This window comes from Carassius auratus, linkage group LG49B, assembly GCF_003368295.1.
Source record: "Carassius auratus strain Wakin linkage group LG49B, ASM336829v1, whole genome shotgun sequence".
NCBI classification, from domain to species: domain Eukaryota; kingdom Metazoa; phylum Chordata; class Actinopteri; order Cypriniformes; family Cyprinidae; genus Carassius; species Carassius auratus.
The window spans coordinates 1,167,885-1,191,519 of NC_039301.1; the positions used below are offsets into that span (position 1 = coordinate 1,167,885).

Genomic DNA, 23,635 nt, shown 5'->3' on the forward strand with positions numbered 1-23,635 from the left:
TTTTTAGAACAAGTTTTGCAGCACTGAGACGTTCGGATGAATGCATGAGCTTTTCTGTTTTGTTTTTTTTTCACAGTGAATTTATACTTGGACAAAAAAAAAAAGCACAACAAAAGCCGTTTGCAAGTCTTCTGAAGTCACACGATGGCTTTATGTTATAAATAGGCTAGAATTGATTGTTTAAATGTCAGCTTAAATGTCAGTCTGCTTCTCACACAAAGCTTCTTTAACTCTTGACTTTTTTTGTAACAAATAATAAAGTTTCAACTATAAAGTACTACTTGAGTTTCTAAGTACAAACGTGTATATATAAAGCATATTTAAGACTAATTAAACGATTATTTTTAAGAAAACATGAGTAAGAAAAAACTATATGGGCTTAATTATTGATCATTTTATAATATTAAATGAATTACTGTAAAAAATAAAAAATAAAAAATAAATAAAAATAATTTTATTTAAAAATTACCAGTAATATAATACCCACTGATTTCCTAAATAAATATTGTATTACTTAATTATTTTTTTTTAAGCATAAGTAAATTTTTTTATTAAGTATACATTTTTTTATTAATTGAAAATAACAGGAAAATGTAGAAAAAAAACACACCAAAACGAGCGATGAACATATGGACAAACATACGATGTGTTGCAATTCAAATTGTGTTCATGCTACATTTGTTTAAATGCCAGTGGCCTGCTCTCTTTGATGCAGCGGAGTCGAGGGATCATTTAGAGCATTCGGTTTCTCTCTGAGCCCATTAGGAGACGAGAGAGGAGACGACAGATGTGAAGACAAAAGAGGAAAAGCATGTGTGAGTTTGGTGTTAGAGCAGGAGCAGACTGGTTTCCATGGCAACCCGACAGAAGATTCCACTTCAAACACATTTTAAAATAGTAACAGAAAACTTTCACACGGATGAAACATTTAAATCCAGAACAGAGAACACAAGCATATATATACTTATTATTTTAAATAATAACAATAAAATAATAATAATAATAATAATAATAATCATATAAATAATATTAAAAGATACAACTTTTGATTTTAATAATGTATTAGATATTTTATTATTAATAATAAAACTAGCATTATAGTTAGTTCATGTTAGCTCATCTAAAGTGTTAACAAACAGAACTTGTAAAGTGTTATTTGCTGTTATCCACCAAGAAACTAAGTAAAGTTTTATTTACAGAGCAGCTCGCAGATGTTTACTGAGAAAATATGGAGCACAACTGAGAATCCAGAGCTAATGTATGAAATGTGTTTGTTTGTTTTGCTATTATTCACACAGTGCATATACTGTAGGTGGATGACATTTACATTGGAATATGATTATTTGATGTGACCTTACAAGCAATGAACTAAACCAACCATGGCTGTGTTTCTCAAAATCATCGTAACCTAAGTTGGGTCTATGATCTTTTTGGGAAACACAGCCCAAGAGTGAGGTATGATTATTATCATTGAATTATCATAAAATTTATGTCAACATTTCAAAATTTTTTCCATATTTTTTTAATGTACTAAAATAACTAAAACTAAAAAAGAAATTAATAGAACTATATAGACTTTTTTAAAATATATTTTTAGATTTTATTTTTTAATAGTTAAAAAAAAAATAGTATTTAAGAGTTTTACGCCATGAACTAAACCAACCTTCTACGAGGCAGGATTATGATAATTAACTTAAACTAAAATTCAACTTTAATTGAAATAAAACAAAGGAATGAATAAATTAATAAATAAATAGAACAAAATAAAACATTTTATCTCAGCTAGTTGACAAGGCTTTCTCATTTTCATTTTGGGTAACTTGACTAAACTAACTGAAACTAAAACTGGAAAAAATTAAAAAAAAAAACTATACAGACATTAAAAAACTTTAAAAAGCATATACAAATTTACTAAACTATTAAAACTGAACTGAAAAATAAAATATAAAAATAAAACGTTATTCAAAATATTAATATAAACTATAATATTATATCAGTGATACTAAAATGATACATCTACGAGGTGAATCACAACTGATTTGAATCATAAAGTATTTCAAAATTTGAAAAACGGACAAAAGCACAGATTTTTACAGCTTTATTTAGGGAAAGAACTACAAAAATAAAAACAATCAAATTAGAAGCAATGGAGAAATATAGAACCCTTCATTTAAAGTTGTTGATTTTATCTATAGAAATAATATATTTTATTATGTTTTTCGTAGCACTTCTTTCGGTGGTCTTTTTTCTTTTTTCTTCATCAGGAAAGGAATTCCAATGTTAAATATCAGATTCTTAAAAAAAATAGGTTGAAATAATGTGACTTATAGATTCAACAAAATCATATACCACTGGATGAATAAAAGCGTTATTCAACATATTTAATTTTGTTTTCATTGACAAAAGTTGCAAAGCATTTGATTTTATCTAGTTATATATGTTTATACGGTAACTAAGCAGTATTTTTTAGTTCAAGTGTTGTTTTTTTGCAGCTCTTCCACTGATTTAGAAAATTTACTCCAGCATCTGAAAGCAGTGCACTGCATGATTCGAGAGTTTCTTACAGATTTATTAGAAATATCTGACTGTTTTCAACTTTGAAAACTCAATTACTATGTTTCTGTTTTTGTCTTCAGGTGCTGCCAGCGGCGGAGAAACGACACACTTTGAAAGTCAGTCCAGTCTGAGTTTATTTCTGTCCGTGATCATTAGATTGGAGTTAAGAGGAACGATCCTTCAGTGAGCTGTGACATTTACTTGTGCCGGTGGCAGAAATGTAAATTGGGTAATTTGATTTGGACTGGATGAAGAAGAACAAATCATCCAGGAACCAGAGGGAGCACTTTTAGTTATTCTCTGAACAGATCTCCTCCCAATGATCCGGAGGAGCCCAATTCTTTCTGAATTCATATTCTCACCAGCTATTCCATCCAGAGCAATGTCAGAGTGACTTTCTGAAAACATCGAGCCGATATTTTATGTCCAAAGAGAGGATGTGGATTTCACTTCTCCACACTGAGACGCTCTTAGACGAAGTCTGATGGAGTTTCATGTCACCGAATCTCAATCCAATAACAGAAGCAGCTCTTTCTGTCAGAGATCCGTTTATACATGAAAGACAAACCCTGGGAAGACAAATAGCACGCAATGTTTGATAAATACCATGAGTTTGCAAGTGTCTGGGATGACTTCCTGTTCCTGGAGGTCAAAGGTGAGGTTACGGGGAGCGATTCAACACAACAAAGACACTGGGTTTGAGGAACGCAGCTTCCTTTGAGCATCACGTTCAGATGGATTACATGATTAATCATTTCTTCATGTTCATGTGAGCACAGCTCGAGGGACTCGTCCAGCCATCTGTGTCCAAATTACAGGAGAATTAAACACTTCCAAAAATATAGAGCCATCCGGAGCAGAACACAGTCCAATCTTTCATTTGCATCCCAATTAGCATGCCATTAACATAGATGACATTATTATTTGTGTCTGAACTACAGTAGTTTAAACACATGATCTGTTGGAGGCGGTTCGAGGAAGCACCAGAGCTCTTTAAGTGACGAGCTGCTGAAGTTCATTAATAGTTGTAAATAAATGAGTCAAGCTGCTTAAATCTGTTTCAGACACACTTCATTCCTCCCGAAGACTTATCGCTCTGTTTTAAATGAGTCGATCAACTCAAACTCTATTCGGTCTTATCATCTAAAACATAATTAATGAACAGTCTGCATGGTCATCACCAGCGGTGGACAGGAACGGAGTAGCTTTACTTCGTTACTGTACTTAAGTACATTTTTAAAGTATCTGTACTTATTATACATCTGTACAGCAGTTCAATCAGTGTACTGTTTGAGTACATGAATTACTCCGGGATATTGGTTTGTTTGAACTCAGAGGGAGTGTCAGACACATTAAACAAGTTAACAGCTTAAGCCATTTGTGGATTAATGCGTATTAGAGATGCGAACCATTTAAAACGATTCAGTTCGATTTGGTGAACTGAATGATTCGTTCGCGAACCGGATATCCAGACTTCTTTGATTTGAACTCTCTCACAACAGACACGGAAGAGAAGACAATGCTGAATAAAGTCATTGTTTTTGCTATTTTTGGACCAAAATGTATTTTCGATGCTTCAAAATATTCTACCTGACCCTCTGATGTCACATGGACTACTTTGATGATGTTTTTCTTACCTTTCTGGACATGGACAGTATACCGTACACACAGCTTCAATGGAGGGACTGAGAGCTCTCGGACTAAATCTAAAATATCTTAAACTGTGTTCGGAAGATAAAAGGAGGCCTTACATGTTTGGAACAGCATAAGGGTGAGTTATTAATGACATATTTATCATTTTTGGGTGAACTAACCCTTTAAGTACATAACAAATTGAGTACTTTTGTACTTTCACTTGAGTAAAATTGAAAAAGGAGTACTTTTACTTTTACTGGAGTAATATTTTATTATACGTATCTGTACTTTTACTCAAGTTTATTTATTTAATTTTAACGTTTTATTCATCAAAGAATCCTGAAAAAAGTATCACAGATTCCAAAATAATATTTGGTAGCACAACTGTTAATAGTTCTAATAATAAATCATGGTATTTTCATGATTTCTAAAGATCATGTGACACTGAAGACTGGAGGAATGATGCTGAAAATACAGCTGCACATCACAGAAATAGATTATATTTTAAAGGATATTAAAATAGAAACCATTATTTTATATATTTTATTTTGATAATTTAGAATTATTACTGAATACAACCTTTTTTTTTGTTTCAAACAGTTCATTGAACAATAATAAATGAAGTACCTGAAGCTGACAATGAAGTAAATGTATAATAATTAGCAAAGATGATTAATTTAGCGCTGTAAACGCGCGTGTGAGGGGCGGAGACGCGCCGCGGAGCGTCAGACGCGCGTGAGGACCAAACACAGCAGAACGGTAGGAAACTTAACTCCTCTTATTATTTCTCTTTTACTATAGCGATTTATTTTTAGATATGTGATCTGAGTCATTCATAGATTTGTAGAGTTATTAGAGTATAGACTTATTAGAGGAATGAGTTATTTACTATATTAGAGTTATTTTTTACATTTTTTGGTCGAAGTTTTCAGATCGGCAATTCGGAGCCTGTTCGCGACTCCGTTGATTCAGATCGGCACTTCGGAGCCTGTTCGCGACTCGGTTGATTCAGGTCGGCACTTCGAAGCATGTTCGCGACTCGGTTGATTCAGATCGGCACTTCGAAGCATGTTCGCGACTCGGTTGATTCAGATCGGCACTTCGAAGCCTGATCGCGACTCGGTTGATTCAGGTCGGCACTTCGAAGCCTGATCGCGACTCGGTTGATTCAGGTCGGCACTTCGAAGCATGTTCGCGACTCGGTTGATTCAGATCGGCACTTCGAAGCATGTTCGCGACTCGGTTGATTCAGATCGGCACTTCGAAACCTGATCGCGACTCGGTTGATTCAGGTCGGCACTTCGAAGCATGTTCGCGACTCGGTTGATTCAGATCGGCACTTCGGAGCATGTTCGCGACTCGGTTGATTCAGATCGGCACTTCGGAGCCGGTTCGCGACTCGGTTGATTCAGGTCGGCACTTCGGAGCCTGTTCGCGACTCGGTTGATTCAGATCGGCACTTCGAAGCATGTTCGCGACTCGGTTGATTCAGATCGGCACTTCGGAGCCTGTTCGCGACTCGGTTGATTCAGATCGGCACTTCGAAGCCTGATCGCGACTCGGTTGATTCAGGTCGGCACTTCGAAGCATGTTCGCGACTCGGTTGATTCAGATCGGCACTTCGAAGCCTGATCGCGACTCGGTTGATTCAGGTCGGCACTTCGAAGCATGTTCGCGACTCGGTTGATTCAGATCGGCACTTCGGAGCCGGTTCGCGACTCGGTTGATTCAGATCGGCACTTCGAAGCATGTTCGCGACTCGGTTGATTCAGATCGGCACTTCGGAGCCGGTTCGCGACTCGGTTGAATCAGGTCGGCACTTCGGACAGATTTCTTTCTATCCCGTATATACAGTAGTACTTGAGTAGATTTGTTGATGGCGTTTTAAAATCAGTCGGGTTATCCACTGCCCTTTGGCTTCTGCTCTGATGACAGTCAGACGTCTGAGAGTCTGATGCAGGAAGTGTTTGATGCTGATGATGTGTCACTATGGTTACCGTCCGCAGGTGACCCTCTGTGGACAGATTCACTCTTCATCACACTCATCACCACAGTCCAGGTCCAGACAGGACAGACTGGAGCGACACCAGCCCCGAAGCGTTCACGCCGGAGGATGATGGGATATCTGATCACTCGCTGACCATCACTGAGAGACACACAGACCGGGCTTTACTCATGAACAGGCAGAAAAATTGTTATTAGGTTTCAGACGATCATATATTCATCTGAAATAAGGAATAATAGACACTCATGGCTAAATATGGTTATATGCATAAAAATAGAAGCATTATACTTTTACATTCCTGTAAATCACACTGCAAAGATATCATGACAGAGACTGAAACACACACACAACTAAAAGAAGATTTACACATTCTCTGAAGAAAATATTGAGTGTTGGTTCCTATAATGTACACACACACACACACACACACACACACACACACACACACACACACACACACACACACACACATATAATAGGAACATTATTTTTTGTATACTAATTACTGTTTCAGAAATAATTATCTAAGTATTTGTAAGTTTTTATTAATTGTTTGTAGAAATAAATACATATATATTTTTTAGTATATGTCCATATATAATAGCAAATAAGTTATTATTTTATCCATCCATCCATCCATCATCTGCCGCTTATCCGGGGCCGGGTCGCGGGGGCAACAGTCTAAGCAAAGACGCCCAGACTTCCCTCTCCCTAGCCACTTCTTCCAGCTCTTCCGGGGGGACCCCGAGACGTTCCCAGGCCAGCCGGGAGACATAGTCCCTCCAGCGTGTCCTAGGTCTTCCCCGGGGCCTCCTCCCGGTGAGACGTGCCTGGAACACCTCCCTGGGAAGGCGTCCAGGAGGCATCCGAAATAGATGCCCGAGCCACCTCAGCTGGCTCCTCTCGATGTGGAGGAGCAACGGCTCTACTCTGAGCTCCTCCCGAGTGACCGAGCTTCTCACCCTATCTCTAAGGGAGCGCCCAGCCACCCTACGGAGAAAGCTCATTTCGGCCGCCTGTATCCGGGATCTTGTCCTTTCGGTCATGACCCACAGCTCATGACCATAGGTGAGAGTAGGAACGTAGATTGACCGGTAAATCGAGAGCTTTGCCTTACAGCTCAGCTCCTTCTTCACCACGACAGACCGGTACAGCGACCGCATTACTGCAGAAGCTGCACCGATCCGTCTGTCAATCTCACGTTCCATCCTTCCCTCACTCGTGAACAAGACCCCAAGATACCTGAACTCCTCCACTTGAGGCAGGAACTCTCCACCAACCTGAAGTGGGCAATCCACCCTTTTCCGACTGAGAACCATGGCCTCGGACTTGGAGGTGCTGATTCTCATCCCAGCCGATTCACACTCGGCTGCAAACCGTCCCAGTGCACGCTGAAGGTCCTGGTCTGAGGAGGCCAACACGACAACATCATCCGCAAAAAGCAGCGACGAAATCATATGGTCCCCAAACCGGACACTCTCCGGCCCTTGGCTGCGCCTAGAAATTCTGTCCATAAAAATTATGAACAGAACCGGTGACAAAGGGCAGCCCTGCCGGAGTCCAACATGCACCGGGAACAGGTCTGACTTACTGCCGGCAATGCGAACCAAGCTCTTGCTCCGGTCGTACAGCGACCGAACAGCCCTAAGTAGGGAGCCGCCGACCCCATACTCCCGGAGCACCCTCCACAGGATGCTGCGAGGAACACGGTCGAATGCCTTCTCCAAGTCCACAAAACACATGTGGACTGGTTGGGCAAACTCCCATGAACCCTCCAGCACCCTGGAAAGGGTATAGAGCTGGTCCAGTGTTCCACGACCGGGACGAAAACCACACTGTTCCTCCTGAATCCGAGGTTCCACTATCGGCCGAATTCTCCTCTCCAGTACCTTGGCATAGACTTTCCCAGGGAGGCTGAGAAGTGTGATCCCCCTATAGTTGGAACACACTCTCCGGTCCCCCTTCTTGAAAAGAGGGACCACCACCCCGGTCTGCCAGTCCAGAGGTACTGTCCCCAACCGCCATGCGATGTTGCAGAGGCGTGTCAGCCAAGACAGCCCCACAACATCCAGAGACTTGAGGTACTCGGGGCGGATCTCATCCACCCCCGGTGCCTTGCCACCGAGGAGCTTTTTAACTACCTCGATGACTTCAGCCCGGGTGATGGACGAGTGCTCCTCCGAGTCCCCAGCCACTGCTTCCTCAACGGAACACAAGTCGGTGGGATTGAGGAGATCCTCGAAGTATTCCTTCCACCGTCCGACGATATCCCCAGTTGAGGTCAACAGGTGCCCATCTCTACTGTAAACAGTGTTGGTAGGGCACTGCTTCCCCCTCCTGAGGCGTCGAACAGTTTGCCAGAATCTCTTCGAGGCCAACCGATAGTCTTTCTCCATGGCCTCACCGAACTCCTCCCAGGCCCGAGTTTTTGCCTCCACGACTACCCGGGCTGCAGTCCGCTTGGCCTGCCGGTACCTGTCAGCTGCCTCCGGAGTCCCACAAGCCATCCAGGCCCGATAGGACTCCTTCTTCAGCTTGACAGCATCCCTTACTTCCGGTGTCCACCACCGGGTTCGGGGATTGCCGCCTCGACAGGCACCGGAGACCTTACGGCCACAGCTTTGAGCAGCCGCAGCGACAATGGAGGTGGAGAACATGGTCCACTCGGACTCAATATCTCCAGACTCCCTCGGGATCCGGTCGAAGCTCTGCCGGAGGTGGGAGTTGAAGATCTCTCTGACAGGGGGCTCGGCCAAACGTTCCCAACAGACCCTCACAGTACGTTTGGGTCTGCCGAGTCTGTCCAGCTTCCTCCTCCGCCATCGGATCCAACTCACCACCAGGTGGTGATCAGTTGACAGCTCCGCCCCTCTCTTCACCCGAGTGTCCAAGACATATGGCCGAAGGTCTGATGACACGACCACAAAGTCGATCATCGACCTCCGGCCTAGGGTGTCCTGGTGCCACGTGCACTGATGGACACCCTTATGCTTGAACATGGTGTTTGTTATGGACAAACCGTGGTTAGCACAGAAATCCAATAACAGAACACCGCTCGGGTTCAGGTCAGGGGGGCCGTTCCTCCCAATCACGCCCCTCCAGGTGTCACTGTCACTGCCCACGTGAGCGTTGAAGTCCCCCAGTACAACGACGGAGTCTCCAGTCGGAGCACTTTCCAGCACCCCTCCCAGAGACTCCAAGAAGGCCGGGTAGTCCGCACTGCCGTTCGGCCCGTAGGCACAAACGACAGTGAGAGACCTATCCCCGACTCGAAGCCGCAGGGAAGCGACCCTCTCGTTCACCGGGGTAAACTCCAACACATGGCGGCTGAGCTGGGGGGCTATTAGCAACCCCACTCCAGCCCTCCGCCTCTCACCATGGGCAACTCCAGAGTGGTAGAGAGTCCAGCCTCTCTCAAGAAGTGTGGTTCCAGAGCCCAAGCTGTGCGTTGAGGTGAGCCCGACTATCTCTAGTCGGTACCTCTCGACCTCCCGCACAAGCTCAGGCTCCTTCCCCGCCAACGAGGTGACATTCCACGTCCCTAAAGCCAGATTCCGTGTCCAGAGATCGGGTCGTCGGGGGTCTCGCCTACGACTGTCGCCCGATCCACTATGCACCGGCCCCTTACGCTCCCTCCTGCAGGTGGTGAGCCCACAGGAGGGCGGCCCCACGTCACTCCTTCGGGCTGAGCCCGGCCGGACCCCATGGGGGAAGGCCCGGCCACCAGGCGCTCGCATACGAGCCCCAACCCCGGGCCTGGCTCCAGGGTGGGGCCCCGGCTGCGCCATGCCAGGCGACGTCACGGTCCTCGATTTTAATTTTTCCATAAGGGGTTTTGTGAACTGTTCTTAGTCTGGCCCGTCACCAAGGACCTGTTTGCCTTGGGAGACCCTACCAGGAGCATATAGCCCCAGACAACATAGCTCCCAGGATCATTCGGGTACTCAAACCTCTCCACCACGATAAGGTGACAGTTCAAGGAGAGGCTTTTTGTAGAAATAAACATATACTTAATATATCTATTAATTTTACATTTTATTATAAGAAACTAAAACAAATAAATAAATGTGCTTATGACGCTGAAATGTTTATTTTCTTTTTAATGTGTGGAGCAGAAGTAATGCACAACAACACACACTGAACTTTAATATATAACTTTATCTTGATTTTTTTTTAGAAATAATTACATTACATTTCTCAGAAATATTTACAGTAATAAAAATAGCATCCAAATAAATAAAAAGCTGCAACATATATGTTCAGAAATACTTGTATTATTATAATACACTTATAAATACTTATATTTGTATTTTTTTCATGTCTGGAGCACAAACACAAACTAGTGCTAGCGTTTCCATCATATCACCAGGAGCACTAATTAGTCAACATCTCTAATGAGAGTAAATCCACGCTTCTGTGATGTTTGAGATGCTTGAGTTATCGAAGGCACGTCATGATAACACTGTGACGTCACTCTCAGTGTGAACAGCTCCATGTCCTGCAGCGCCCCCTGCGGGACAGAGACGATGATGACACGTGATCTGTTCTGCTGCAGGAACATCATCTTCATCTCAATCACGGAATATAAGTAATCAAAATAAAATTCTGTCAAAAAATGCATTCGTTATTATTTAAAAAATAAATACTTAACCATAAAATATGTTATTAAAAATAGTTGGTAAAATATAATCTTTCTTTAAATTTAATGATTTACTATTTAATGATAAACACCTCATGGTGGACTCATGAACATTATTAGATCTGCTCAGCAATTTATGCCTTTTTTAAACCTCATTGGTTTTTTGTCTCTATATAATAATCTGTTTGCATTAGGCTACCATAAGTGATAAAATGCATATTTATTGTATACATTAATCATTTACAGTCTTTCTTTTGTGGAAACGGACCAAAAACAGAGATGGTTTATTGTACTCTAAAGTTTTGGTCCAATCAAATGCTTTCAAGAGTGAGAAGGCCCCGCCCCCTGAGGTGCCTCTAGCACCAAATCATAGTCATGTATAGAAAATGGATCAGCACATGAGAGAAAACCAGCAGAATCATGCTGTGTTTATCAGACGGAGAGGAGACAGACGATGAGAGTCCGGACTGGAGCATGTCCTCACACACGATTGAGGAGAGAAGACCAGAGACTGACCTCTGGACAGGAGAGATTCGTGCAGTTTCACACACAAACACAAGCACACAGTTCACAAACATTACACTTGACCCGGGTAAAACCTGCTCGAGTGCTGCTAAAACTAAACTTACTTTGCACAGCACAGTTTGTTCTCTTTCATTCTCTTTACTGTAAATCTCTATTCTTTAATTTTGTTCGGAGGACACACTGTTTGTTCCTTTCAAGAAGTAAGGAAAGTCTAGAAAGGTCAATGTATAACCAAAAATAAACTCTAAAGAGACACTCTGAAGCCTCCAGAAAGCATTCCCTCACTTATAAATGTCAGTATGACTCCGAACTAGTGTCTGTGTCAGCACAATATACTATATACAATACTACTATATATATCTCTAAATAAATAAATAAATACATCTAGATAGAATAACATCTAATATAAATATATGAATAAATAAATAATCTGTGCAGATTAATACAATTAATTAATTGTAAATACATAATCTAGAATAGATCAAATACTATTTATACTTCTATCAGTCAATCAATAAAATGCATTTACTATTATAAACAAATAAATTGAGATTAATATAATTTATTATAAATAAATAAAATAATGTAGTTAAATTAAACTTAACTGCATATATTTACATATATAACATATATAAATAATTCTAGAAATTATAAGATAAATAAATAAATTCAGATAAAATTAAATGAACAGATAAATAAATCTAGATTAGTTAAACTTTTATTGTGACACCATAAAAACAAAAAACAAACATCTGTTCAGCTGTTGAAGCCTGATTCTTTAGTTTGTGATTGTGAGCATGTGTTACTCATATACTGTACTCACACATGTGGAGGTGTGAGGAAATGCATCATAAAAGAGGCCAATCTCAATCTGTGTTTCGTTATAGATCTGACTCAAACTCCATATTTTCACACCGATCATGAGGAGCAGATGAGAAACACACTTCACTCTCTATAAACCACAGCGGCGCATGAGACGGCTCAAGAACCGTGATGAGATCAACCTAACACAAGACACGACTTCATCAGACACCTCACACCTCACAAACACTCGCTGACACGGGACGACCCGTGCAGAACGACTCGAGACTGGAGAAGCGTGCAAACCTTGATCAGTCGCCAGCTGTGTTACAGGATTCACACCAGATGCCTGAAGAATCTTTTATAATAACTTAAGATTAACATAAGGTTTATTCAAATATACACACATAATTAACAGTAATTAAGCTCTGTCCAGTGTTTTATGACTGTGAACACTAGAAAACTTTCACTGCTGGTATTGAAGTCATCTGTACAAAATAAAAGCATTGCATTGCATATTGCATGAAAAACAAACATATTGCATTTGGAATGCATGTAAACACGCGCTCAAAATGCAGTAAAATGGGTGTAATATTTCAGATTTCTCAATTAAGCATTCTTTTCAAAACAAGCCTCATGGTTGCAAAGCTAATCTGAGCTAAACTGTAACAAACATTGATTTTTTACTTTAAATATTTTTACATGATAAACTTAAATGAAACCCAAATATAAAATGTCGCCTTTCAACTAAGTACAATAAATAAATAAATTAATTTATTGAATTTATTAAAAATAAATTAATTAAAACTAAAACTGAAATAAATATAAATGAAAAATTAACAAATTAACGGAAAAAAAAACAATAAATAGGATTAAAATATATAAATATATTAAGAAATACATAGAATAAAATAAATAAAATGATATAAAAATAGAACTGAAAAAACATCAAAAAAGTTAAAGTAAAAGAAAAAAATAAATTTTAAATAAATTATTATATTAAATTAAATTAGATAAAATAAGATTAAATGAAAACTTAATTTTTTTAAATAAAACCTAATTCAAAATACTCATAAAACTGTAATAGGATTTAAACTTTCACTTTCACTTTCACTAAATCAGACACTGAAATAACACTGACCCTCACACATGTATTGGTTAAGTCTGTGTTCTGAAGCTGCGATACACAACAGAATATAAAGTACTATATAGTGTTAGGTATAAAAGCAGCTCAGTGGTTTTAATACCGTTTCGGAAGAGAGGTTCCCACTGAGTTAGTGCTAAACCATTAACAGTCTGGTTTTATATATAGACACCAAGCCAAGACCCAACATCATCCGCAGTCCCTAAACACACAAAACAACCACTTATACATCAGCCAGAGCCACAGGCTGTCGGCAATCACTGCTAACACACACACACACACACACACACATGTAGTAGTCAACATAAAGAACGGTCATAATATGCCAAAACCCCCAAACCCTTTACACTTTGTATGCGACTGATGTGTTCTGATGTTTCTGACTGTAGATGTCCATCTCTGATAAATTATTGTTTTGTTCACTGGAAAATAATCTGAGAGGAAGATCTTACATTTGCAACCAATTTTACCTCCGAATGTGACGAATTTTACAGTAAATCTGGATATTCAGCCAGAATGCGAGCCTGAGAAACTCATTTGATTTGTAAGGGAAAATAGTTTGGAATAAAGGGTGTGTTTAGATTACACTTCTTCAAAAACAAACGCAAAAACAAAAAGAGCTAAATATTTTTTTATGCTTTTAATGGTCTGAAACCAATGCAATCACCAGTCACTTGTCAGGAATTTAGCCAGACTTTTGCAGATAAAGTAGCGTGGAAAACCTTTCCGTGTTTTCTCAGTGTTGTTCGACTCAATGTTAATAGCTTCAAACAGATCATGCATTGTTGAAAAATGTCTCCCAGTTAGTTAGGGTTCAAATCAGGGCCAAAACATGAGCCTTTATTAATTGATCTAACCATCAACATCAGATGATGAATTATGCACAATAAGATCAGGAACGTGTATTAAAAATATAAATATATTCATATTAACTTTAATAATCTGTGTTGTGTGTGTAAACATACCCAGAATGTTCAGTAACCAACTTTGCCTCAAATTGTGACACATTTCAGATTGAAACTCTTCGGGAAAAATGTACTTTTTGATGAAAAATTATGATAACAAAACTGTTTTTAGACTATAATGGTCTTTAGAGTAAGTAAATGATGCACAATGAGACCAGAAAAAAAAGTATTAGGAATGTAAATACAGTTAATTTTGATTTCATGTTGACTTTAATAGACTGTGTATGTGTGTGTGTGTGAATAAACTATAAGCTTGCAACCGATTTTGTCTCTGAATGTGATGCATTTCAGACTAAAATTGGATTTTCAACACAAAATAGTATGCAGTCTAAAGCTTGATCTTATCCATCAGGAATTAATTTGATAGTGTAAAGGGAAAGCCTTTGGGGAAAACTTCCTTTATGATGAAAGATTGTGAAGATAAACATCTTTTACAATGTTTTAAGAAAAAAATGAGGTAAATTTATATTTAATGTGCATGAAATTGAATTTGCAACCAATGTTTCATCAGAATGTGACATTTAAGACTGAATCTAGAAGAAGAAATAAATTGTAGGATGAAACTTCATCATTCATTTGAATAATAAATAAAAAATGCAAAATAATAATAGATTTTAATAGAAATGATAGAAACGCCTGCTTAAAATTAGTTTAAAAGACAATTATACGTGTGCATACGCATTAAGATCTTATAAAAGTAAATAGGATATACATTATTATATTCATATATAAAATCATATATATATGAATCAATATATATATATATATATATATATATATATATATATATATATATATATATATATATATGCAGTACAGTACAGTAAATTGTAAAATTGTACCCTATTCCTAACCAACATACTTATAATTTTCTTTCATGCTAAATTAACATGTTCCTCCATCAGTAGTATGCAAAACATCCCAGAATGCATGTGACAAAATTGGTTGATTAACGTCTGGAGTGAAATCACAAAATCATCCCCATATTTCCGTTTATGAAATGTTAGAAGTTTTAATTTGTTTGTCCATATTCTTGTCTGGCACTTTATATATTAATACTGTAACATGTATGAACATAAAAAACACTCATAACGCTTTCTATTTAACATAACATCTCTGGAAACATGAGGCAGACTGGGATATCAGCTTTTAAAAAGGCATTGACGCCAGCTATGAATCATAGTCTGAGTGAAGGAGCCCTTGAGCACAAAACATCAGTCCATTTGTTTGAACAGCTTGATATACCAAGATTAGGTTTTAATTTCCATTTGATAACACAAGTTAAAAACCTACGATTCAAAACATTTTTTATCAATCCAAGATCCATACAATATTGTGCATGAACAAGTGACCTCTGACCTTTAGGTGGAGGATTGACTTTTTTCTTTTCCATTACCAGTTTACAACACGTAAAGCCATCATAGATTAGTTGGTTTGACTTCCTAAAGAGCATAAACAAGAGAGTTTCAAACACAGATCCATTTGTTTGAACAGCATGATGTAGAAACATAGCAGCAAAATAGGTTTGCATTTACATTTGTTTACACTAGAGGCAAAAACATCTGACTGAATCTGTAATTGGCTAAAACCTTCTAGAACAGCCTCTGCTTTGGTCTTCGATAGTCTTCTTGTGAGGCAAATTACTCTGTTTTGAAGAGAGAGATGCAGATGATACAGATGATAAAGTAAAAGATACATGCATTCTCTAGTTTTAGAAACAGAGATAAAAAATAAGTAAAACACTACAATAGTGAAGAGAAGGATGAGACACTGGTTTAGTAAAAAGTCTACATCTAAAACTGTTAAATAAGAAGAATAGGTAAAAAAGGTCAATGCTTTGGATATGACATAAATCATTTATCATGAGATGAAATCTCATCTGAATATCTCATCAACCTAGCATCATGCAATCTTGGTGAATAAATTTATGATTAAAAAAATAGATATATTTGGATTTCATGAGGTTTATACATTATTGCATTTACAATCCTCTGCATTAGTGTGCCTTTGGTACTGAAAAAATAATAAATTAAGAATATCTTGTTTCTTGATGTTTTAACCATGATGCTAAAAAAAACAAAAAAAAAAAAACAACAACCTTCAAATAATGAGCAATAAGTTGGAAATAAATAAACTACAATTTAATTCACAACCATTTGGACAGCATAATTCAAGGTTATTTTATTCTCACTGGCCCTTCTTTTGAGCTTTTTATAAATAGTCTATTTGAGAGTTTGTTTATAACATTTGTCTTTCCAGCTAAACATCTGCATCACTAAAAATATGGACAGCCAAGACGTGTATCTAAAAAAAAAAACTGATTATAATTATTATATCTGAAACAAAACTGTTGCAGTTTTAACGTAAAACAGATACAGTCTCACTAAACTGATAGCCTGTAAAAGAGTACTTCTAAACTTAAGACAGTAATACAGTAAAAAAATAATATTGCACACATAACAGACTACTACTTTCAGATGGTGATTTAAGTGCTTGTGATTAAGCCCTCTGCAGGCCATAGTTATGAAAGACTCAAGCTAATAATTAACCATAAGTGTTTCACATTAAGTTGGTAATGATGGTCTATTTCATGTCTGACCGATCATATTTCTGTGGTGTGAAACTAATAGCCACAACAGTGCAATAACAGAGTTGGCTGTCTTTCCAATTCCCAGTCCCACAATGCCCACAATGTGATTCACTTCTGCTGTAAGATTTTTGTTTTTCCTGTAGAGATCTAGAGAGATTAGAGCTGTACTGATCTAACATACTGCATGTGAGCTGAATTACGTGTTAACTTCATTTTAAAGTTTCTTTTCCCAGGGTTTTATTTCTAAAACCTTTTCCTGTTACTATTTTTCTTCTTCATTCCACGTTGCTTTCATCCGCTGGCGTTAAACATTTGCTTAAATATAGACATTGGCACATTTTCAACTGGACTTACCTTTGAAATTTGGCTTCATCAGTTGAAAAACAGTGGTATTTCTGTTGAATTTTATCCTGTAAACACATTTCGTTTTTCCCTGAAAGTGTGGTGATTACATATAAGCTCTGGAAACTAAAATCATGCATTAATTATGCATGGAAATCTTTCAGCTGTTAGTAATTTGGCAGTTTGTGTCAGATGTGTCTATTGGCAGCTATTCTTACCACAACTGTTTTACATTATCCTTTTAACTCACATTATGCAGTACATTTACATTACAATCTTTATTTAATTGCATATAATTCAGTATATTTTATTGTTATTACATTATACGTTGCATATTCCACATATTTCATATTTGGAAATGCATTTTATCATACAGAACGGGTAAATTGCACATGATTATATTGTAATGTTATAGTGTACCATATATGTGACCCTGGAGAACAAAACCAGTCTTAAGTCACTGGGGTGTATTTTTAGCAAAAGCACAAAAAATAAAAAAAATAAAATAAAAACTTGCATGGGTCAAAATTATAGATTTTTCTTGTATGCCAAAATTCATTAGGATATTAAGTAAAGATCATGTTCCATGAAGATATTTAGCAAATTTCCTACCGGAAATATATTAAACCTTAATTTTTGATTAGTAATATGCATGATTTGTGGTAAAAGTAGGATGGTAAGGGTTAATTTGGACAACTTAAACAGTGATTTTCTTAGTATTTAAACTTTTTTGCACCCTCAGATTCCAGATTTTCAAAAAGTTGTATATCGGCCAAATATTTTCAGATACTAATAAACCATACATCAATGGATAGATTATTTATTAAAAAAATGTACACTTAAGACTGGTTTTGTGGTCCAGGGTAACATATGTCATGACCTGTTCCAATATGTTTGCTCAAAAACTACATGACTAAAGATTTGTTGTTTTGTAAAAATATTGTTGAGTATATAATTGAGAGAAATATGAGGTAAAACAGACTAAAGAGGTGGGATGCTGAAGTGCCCTTCCTGATATCTACAGATTGACCAAAATCAAAATTTTAATATGTGTTACATATAAACAGTGCAAACACCTGTCAGCATGCAGCTGTCATTGTCTTATACCATGTGAAACATCCACAAATGTGCATTGATAATGCAAGCAAACCCATCTATCATCTCTTGCTTTTGTTCTGAAGTGTTATGCCCCTTGTGCTGGCCAATCACCTTCTGTTCAAGAGAGGTGGGTGGTTGATAAAAGCAAAAACATCAGAGCAGTACGATTCAGAAGAGGACTGAATCCACTGGCTGATCTAAAAAAGACACACTGCAGCTGTAACGGCCACACTTTTAAGGTATATATCCAGCCGGTAAACTTGGAAACGGTCCGTGAAGGTAAGCATGTTCATTGATTTTTAATATGTGCTGCTATCATTAGTTCTTCTAATTACAAGGTGAGTCACTGGACATTTATGCAAAGAGAGTTACATAATAGTGCAATTGAGTTGACCCTGCTGCAGAAAATGTTAGAAATCGATTGTGTTAAATCCACAAACAACACGAACACAGTGACATTTTGTGAAGTAAAGAAATCCCTGAAGAATATTACAGCTTTTGGGTGGCAGAAAAACAACATCAGCTTAAGAATTATGATATGAGGAAGCTTGCTAACAATTAAATCCAGCATACTGGTTTTTAATTTTCTCATTCAAGTCAAGGAAGGCAGAGGAAAAAGAAGGAAACTAAGAGGAAGAGAAAGGTGTTGGCTCACATCACCCTTGTATCTTTATTACTATAATTTGCTTTAGATTCTCTGTAAAAAGGACACACTTATTCCAAGGGGGGCGCTCTAGAAATTATAACCTCTGCTTACAAGAGCAGCTTAAACTCGACTGGAAAGTCAAAAAACCTTTGAATTGAAGCTACACCAAACTCTACGTTGGCGTTGCCAAGTCTGAGAATTTAAAATACGTTAAAGTTCTAGATGGATAGATAGAAAAGATAAAGTATACAGGGTTAGGAGGTGTGCCAAGTTTGGTGATTAAAGTTTGAAAGCTCTATGACAAGTTTGTGTTAGAAATGTTGGTCTCAGAAGATGCAGCAGAAACTTAAAGGGTAGATCAGCTAAACTAGAGTTAATTTCTATGATTTAGTCTAGTTTGAGTAACTGGTGAACAATCAAAACAGTAAAAACAATTGCTGATGAAGCAGCATCGCTGATGAAGTGGTTTAAGGTTGCTGATTTAGGTAGCTACGAAGGTTGTTGGGCCACCAGCACACACATTAGTTTGAATTATTACAATAAACCTGAAAACTATATTCATGTGACATGTTCTAAGAGTGGCTTGTTCATTTTGCAAGAGCCAAGATGGGGTTCTCCTGGATACTGCTCCTGGCTTCACTAGTTACGTCCACCACTTCGTCAAAAACACGTGAGTGGGCTCATCACGGATCTGCGATGTTTGCCGATCTCACTCCCCAAGAGATGAATGGTGTGAGAGACTACCTCTACTCCTGTAGCGAGCTGGGCCTCACCTCGGCACGAGACAAGTCCCTCAAGAAGAACAGCATCCTTCTCATGGAGCTGCACGTTCCTCGCAAGCATGAAGCGCTGCGTGCACTGGACAGAGGACAGGCGAAACCTTCACGGCAGGCACGTGTGGTGGTGCAGTTCGGCAACCAGGCGGTGCCGAACGTGACAGAATATGTTGTTGGTCCCCTACCTTTCCCGAGTTCTTACCAGGTGAAGACATTCAAGCGTGACAGATCAATCCGTTTCGAGTCCAGGCCAATCTCCACTGTCGAGTACGAGCACCTGAATGGGGTTTTGGAGAAAGTAGCGGCTAAAGCAAACAAGATTCTGCAAGAGAGCACTGGGTTTACTTACGGAAACTGTACTAATCGTTGCTTGACCTTCTCAGACATCGCTCCTCGTGGGCTGGCACCGGGAGAGAGGCGGACATGGATCATGCTGCAGAAGTTTGTAGAGGGCTACTTCATCCACCCTGTGGGCTTCGAGGTCCTCGTTAACCACAAAGATTTGGATCACGAAAAGTGGATGGTGGAGAAGGTGTGGTACAACGGCCAGTATTTCGACAGTGTAGAGGAACTTGTGGAGAAGTACGAGAAGGGGACGATCAATAAACTCAAGCTGCCAGAGCATGATGAGGAGGATCTTTTCTCAACCTATATTCCTCGTGGACGCATGAACACACGGACAGATGTCCATGGAGCAAAGCTTGTGGAGCCCCAAGGCCGCAGATTCCAAGTGGATAGGAACTTTGTGGAATATGCCGGATGGTCCTTTGCATATCGGGTTCGCTCTTCGGCAGGATTGCAGATCTTTGATCTTCGCTTCAACGGGGAGAGGATTGCTTATGAGATATCATTGCAGGAAGCCATTGCCTTCTACTCCGGAGATACTCCGGCTGCCATGCAGACCAAGTACATCGATGCTGGGTGGGCGATGGGTACCTCTGATTATGAGTTGTCACCTGGAATCGACTGTCCAGAAATTGCTCATTTTGTGGATCTTTACCATTACTATGACACGGACAAACCTGTGCGTTACAGAAATGCACTCTGCATTTTTGAAATGACCACTGCACTTCCTCTGAGGAGACATTTCAATAGCAACTTCCAAGGAGGCTACAATTTCTATGGAGGCTTGGAAAACCATGTCCTGGTGATCAGAACTACGTCTACGGTGTACAACTACGACTACATCTGGGACTTTGTCTTCTACCAGAATGGCGTAATGGAGTCTAGAGTGAGTGCAACTGGGTATATCCATGCAACGTTTTTTACGGAAAATGGACTGAACTATGGAACCAGGGTTTACAACTATGTTCTTGGCAACTTGCACACCCATTTAATTCACTACAAAGTGGACCTTGACATTGCAGGTGAGTTTAGCTCTTCCTTATCGGTTTACAATCTGAAGTCAAATAATCAATTTTGAGATCACAGTGCAAATTACAAATGCGACAGGGGGCAAATAAGAGATAAATGCATAAAAGGTTTTACTGAATAGGGATCATTTTGCATTTTTTTTTGAACAGGAAGGGACAACAGCTTTGAAACCATTGATCTGAAATATGTTAACTTTAGCAACCCCTGGAGCCCAGGACACACCATTGTGCAATCAAAACTGCATAGGAAGCAGCACGAAACTGAACGCAATGCTGCCTTCCGATTTGGCAAGAAGTTTCCCAAATACTTGCACTTCTACAATCCCAATCAAAACAACAAGTGGGGGCATAAGAAGGGCTATCGGATCCAGTATAACTCGCATGCTAACAGTGTTTTGCCCCGAGGCTGGAGGGAGGAAAATGGTATTTCTTGGTCAAGGTAAGCTGAAGCAATTAATTTATAAAAAAGGAATAACAAATTTGTCACTTTTGCACTCTATTTCTTGAGCCAATGTTTTTGATTTTGTTGATTGCAGATACCCGTTGGCTGTAACCAGACACAAGGACAATGAAGTCACCAGCAGTAGCATCTACACTCAGAATGACCCTTGGGAGCCTGTGGTTTCCTTCGAGGAATTCATTCGCAACAATGAAAACATTGTTAACCAGGTACACAGATAACTTATAGAGACTTGTAGAGATTTCAGTTCAACATATATATAAATTGAACATCAAACTTATTTTAAATACAAATACTCAAATCTGTGAACTACATGGCAAAAAAAAACAAAAAAAAAATATTATATATATATATATATATATATATATATATATATATATATATATATATATATATATATATAATTTATATTAGGGCTGGTAATTTAAAATTATTCACGCATTTGATGCACTTGTCCCACCCTAGACCAATGTGGATCATCTGCCATTTCATACAGTCAACTGATGACTAAAAAGAGGCAGAGCAACAACTTACTGTGATGTAGCCTAGAGAATATTCCTAAAATTCAAGATATGGAGTAAAACATCCTATTTGAAATTTTGTCTCATATTTAAATCACATAGTTAAGAAATATCAAACACAATATAATATCACACAAGTGCAAATGTGATACACATCTTATACAACAGTCCTTTAAGAAGTTAATATTGTGTTATTTTAGACACAAATGATGTCTGTTTTGCTCAATTTTGCCAACCAAAATATAAAGACAAATCAGAACTGTTCATCCCCGAGGAACCCACAGCGGCATTTAATTTCTTAATCCAAGTTTTAAACGAATTTGGTGAACCATTTGGCATGTTAAACCATTGTCTATAGTCGCATTGGCTTTGAAGTGGCACTGCACAGACCAGTCGGTGTGTGACATGAACTTTTGGTACTTTGATGTCACACACCGATCGTTCTAATGGTAAAGTCGAACAAACTTAATGATTCAATGAACCTTTCATAAATAACCATTTACTTCACTCCTGAATGCATTAACCATTTGAACGAATCAAATGAATGAATAAATGACTCAGTGACTTAATCATTAAGACATTTACCACCACCTGCTGGCAGTTTTAGTTTATTATTTAGATTATCATTTAATTAAAAAAAATAATTTCATATTTTCATAGTAATAATAATATTTTATTTTTACTATTTTTTATTTACTATTTTATTTATATAATTAATTTATTTTATTATTGCTATTTTCATAATATAATATACATATATAACATTTTGATATATTAATATAATATATATATATATATTTTTTTAAAGGATTTGGTTGCTTGGGTGACGGTGGGATTCTTACACATTCCTCATTCTGAAGACATTCCCAACACAGCGACTCCAGGTAATGCAGTGGGATTCTTCCTGCGTCCCTTCAACTTTTTCGACGAGGACCCCTCACTCGCGTCCCGCAGCACGGTCATCGTGCGACCAGATGAGAAGGGCCTGCCGAAGATTCAGAGATGGACTCCAGAGGTCGTAGGTCACTGTGTCTCAAACAAACCTTTCTATTACAATGGCACATACACTGGTGTCTAGACAGAGACTGAGCTCATTTAATATTGTGTTAATTTTTTGTGCTTTATATAAAATCATAAAAGAGCTGAAATGTGACATTAAATACTGATGGTATCAAATATTTTAAAAACCTCATGAACATCTGACTTAACTGACAACATAAACAAGATTGTTACAAACATTAAGAATATTTAAATGTTTTTTTCTCAATACAAATCTTACAAATAAATGTTGTATTCAACATTATTATATTTTAATCCAGGAATCAGAAGAAAAAATATAAAATTATATTTTGCATACAAATGCAGGATTTTAAGGCAGTTTTGTACCTGTTATATTATTTTCATTACAGTTCAGCAGAATTTCTTCTTGTTTTTATAAATTAATATGTATTAAATTCTGTACAACCAATATGACAATGTAGCTATAGTTACAATTGTATTTTACAACTGTATTTTTTATAATACAGTAAGCAACTAAGAATTGTTGAATGGATTCTGCT

General features: G+C 38.1%; 1 protein-coding gene across 1 annotated transcript; it reads left to right on the forward strand.

Annotated features, from left to right (window-relative positions):
* Positions 1-18,437: 18,437 nt before the first annotated feature.
* Positions 18,438-23,589, forward strand: LOC113068779 (amiloride-sensitive amine oxidase [copper-containing]-like). Its single transcript, XM_026241635.1, has 5 exons — positions 18,438-18,579; positions 19,548-21,089; positions 21,246-21,534; positions 21,632-21,764; positions 22,885-23,589. The coding sequence occupies exons 2-5, from the start codon at positions 19,553-19,555 to the stop codon at positions 23,152-23,154; spliced, it is 2,229 nt and encodes a 742-aa protein (XP_026097420.1). The 5' UTR covers positions 18,438-18,579; positions 19,548-19,552; the 3' UTR covers positions 23,155-23,589.
* The last annotated feature ends 46 nt before the right edge of the window (positions 23,590-23,635 follow it).

What these genes read in the sequence shown, in the direction of transcription:
- LOC113068779 (XM_026241635.1), top strand. Translation starts at nt 19,553, where the DNA reads ATGGGGTTCTCCTGGATACTGCTCCTGGCTTCACTAGTTACGTCCACC. An exon ending in AGTGGACCTTGACATTGCAG is followed by an intron (nt 21,090 to 21,245) that starts GTGAGTTTAGCT and finishes TTTTTTGAACAG; the next exon opens with GAAGGGACAACAGCTTTGAA. An exon ending in AATGGTATTTCTTGGTCAAG is followed by an intron (nt 21,535 to 21,631) that starts GTAAGCTGAAGC and finishes TGTTGATTGCAG; the next exon opens with ATACCCGTTGGCTGTAACCA.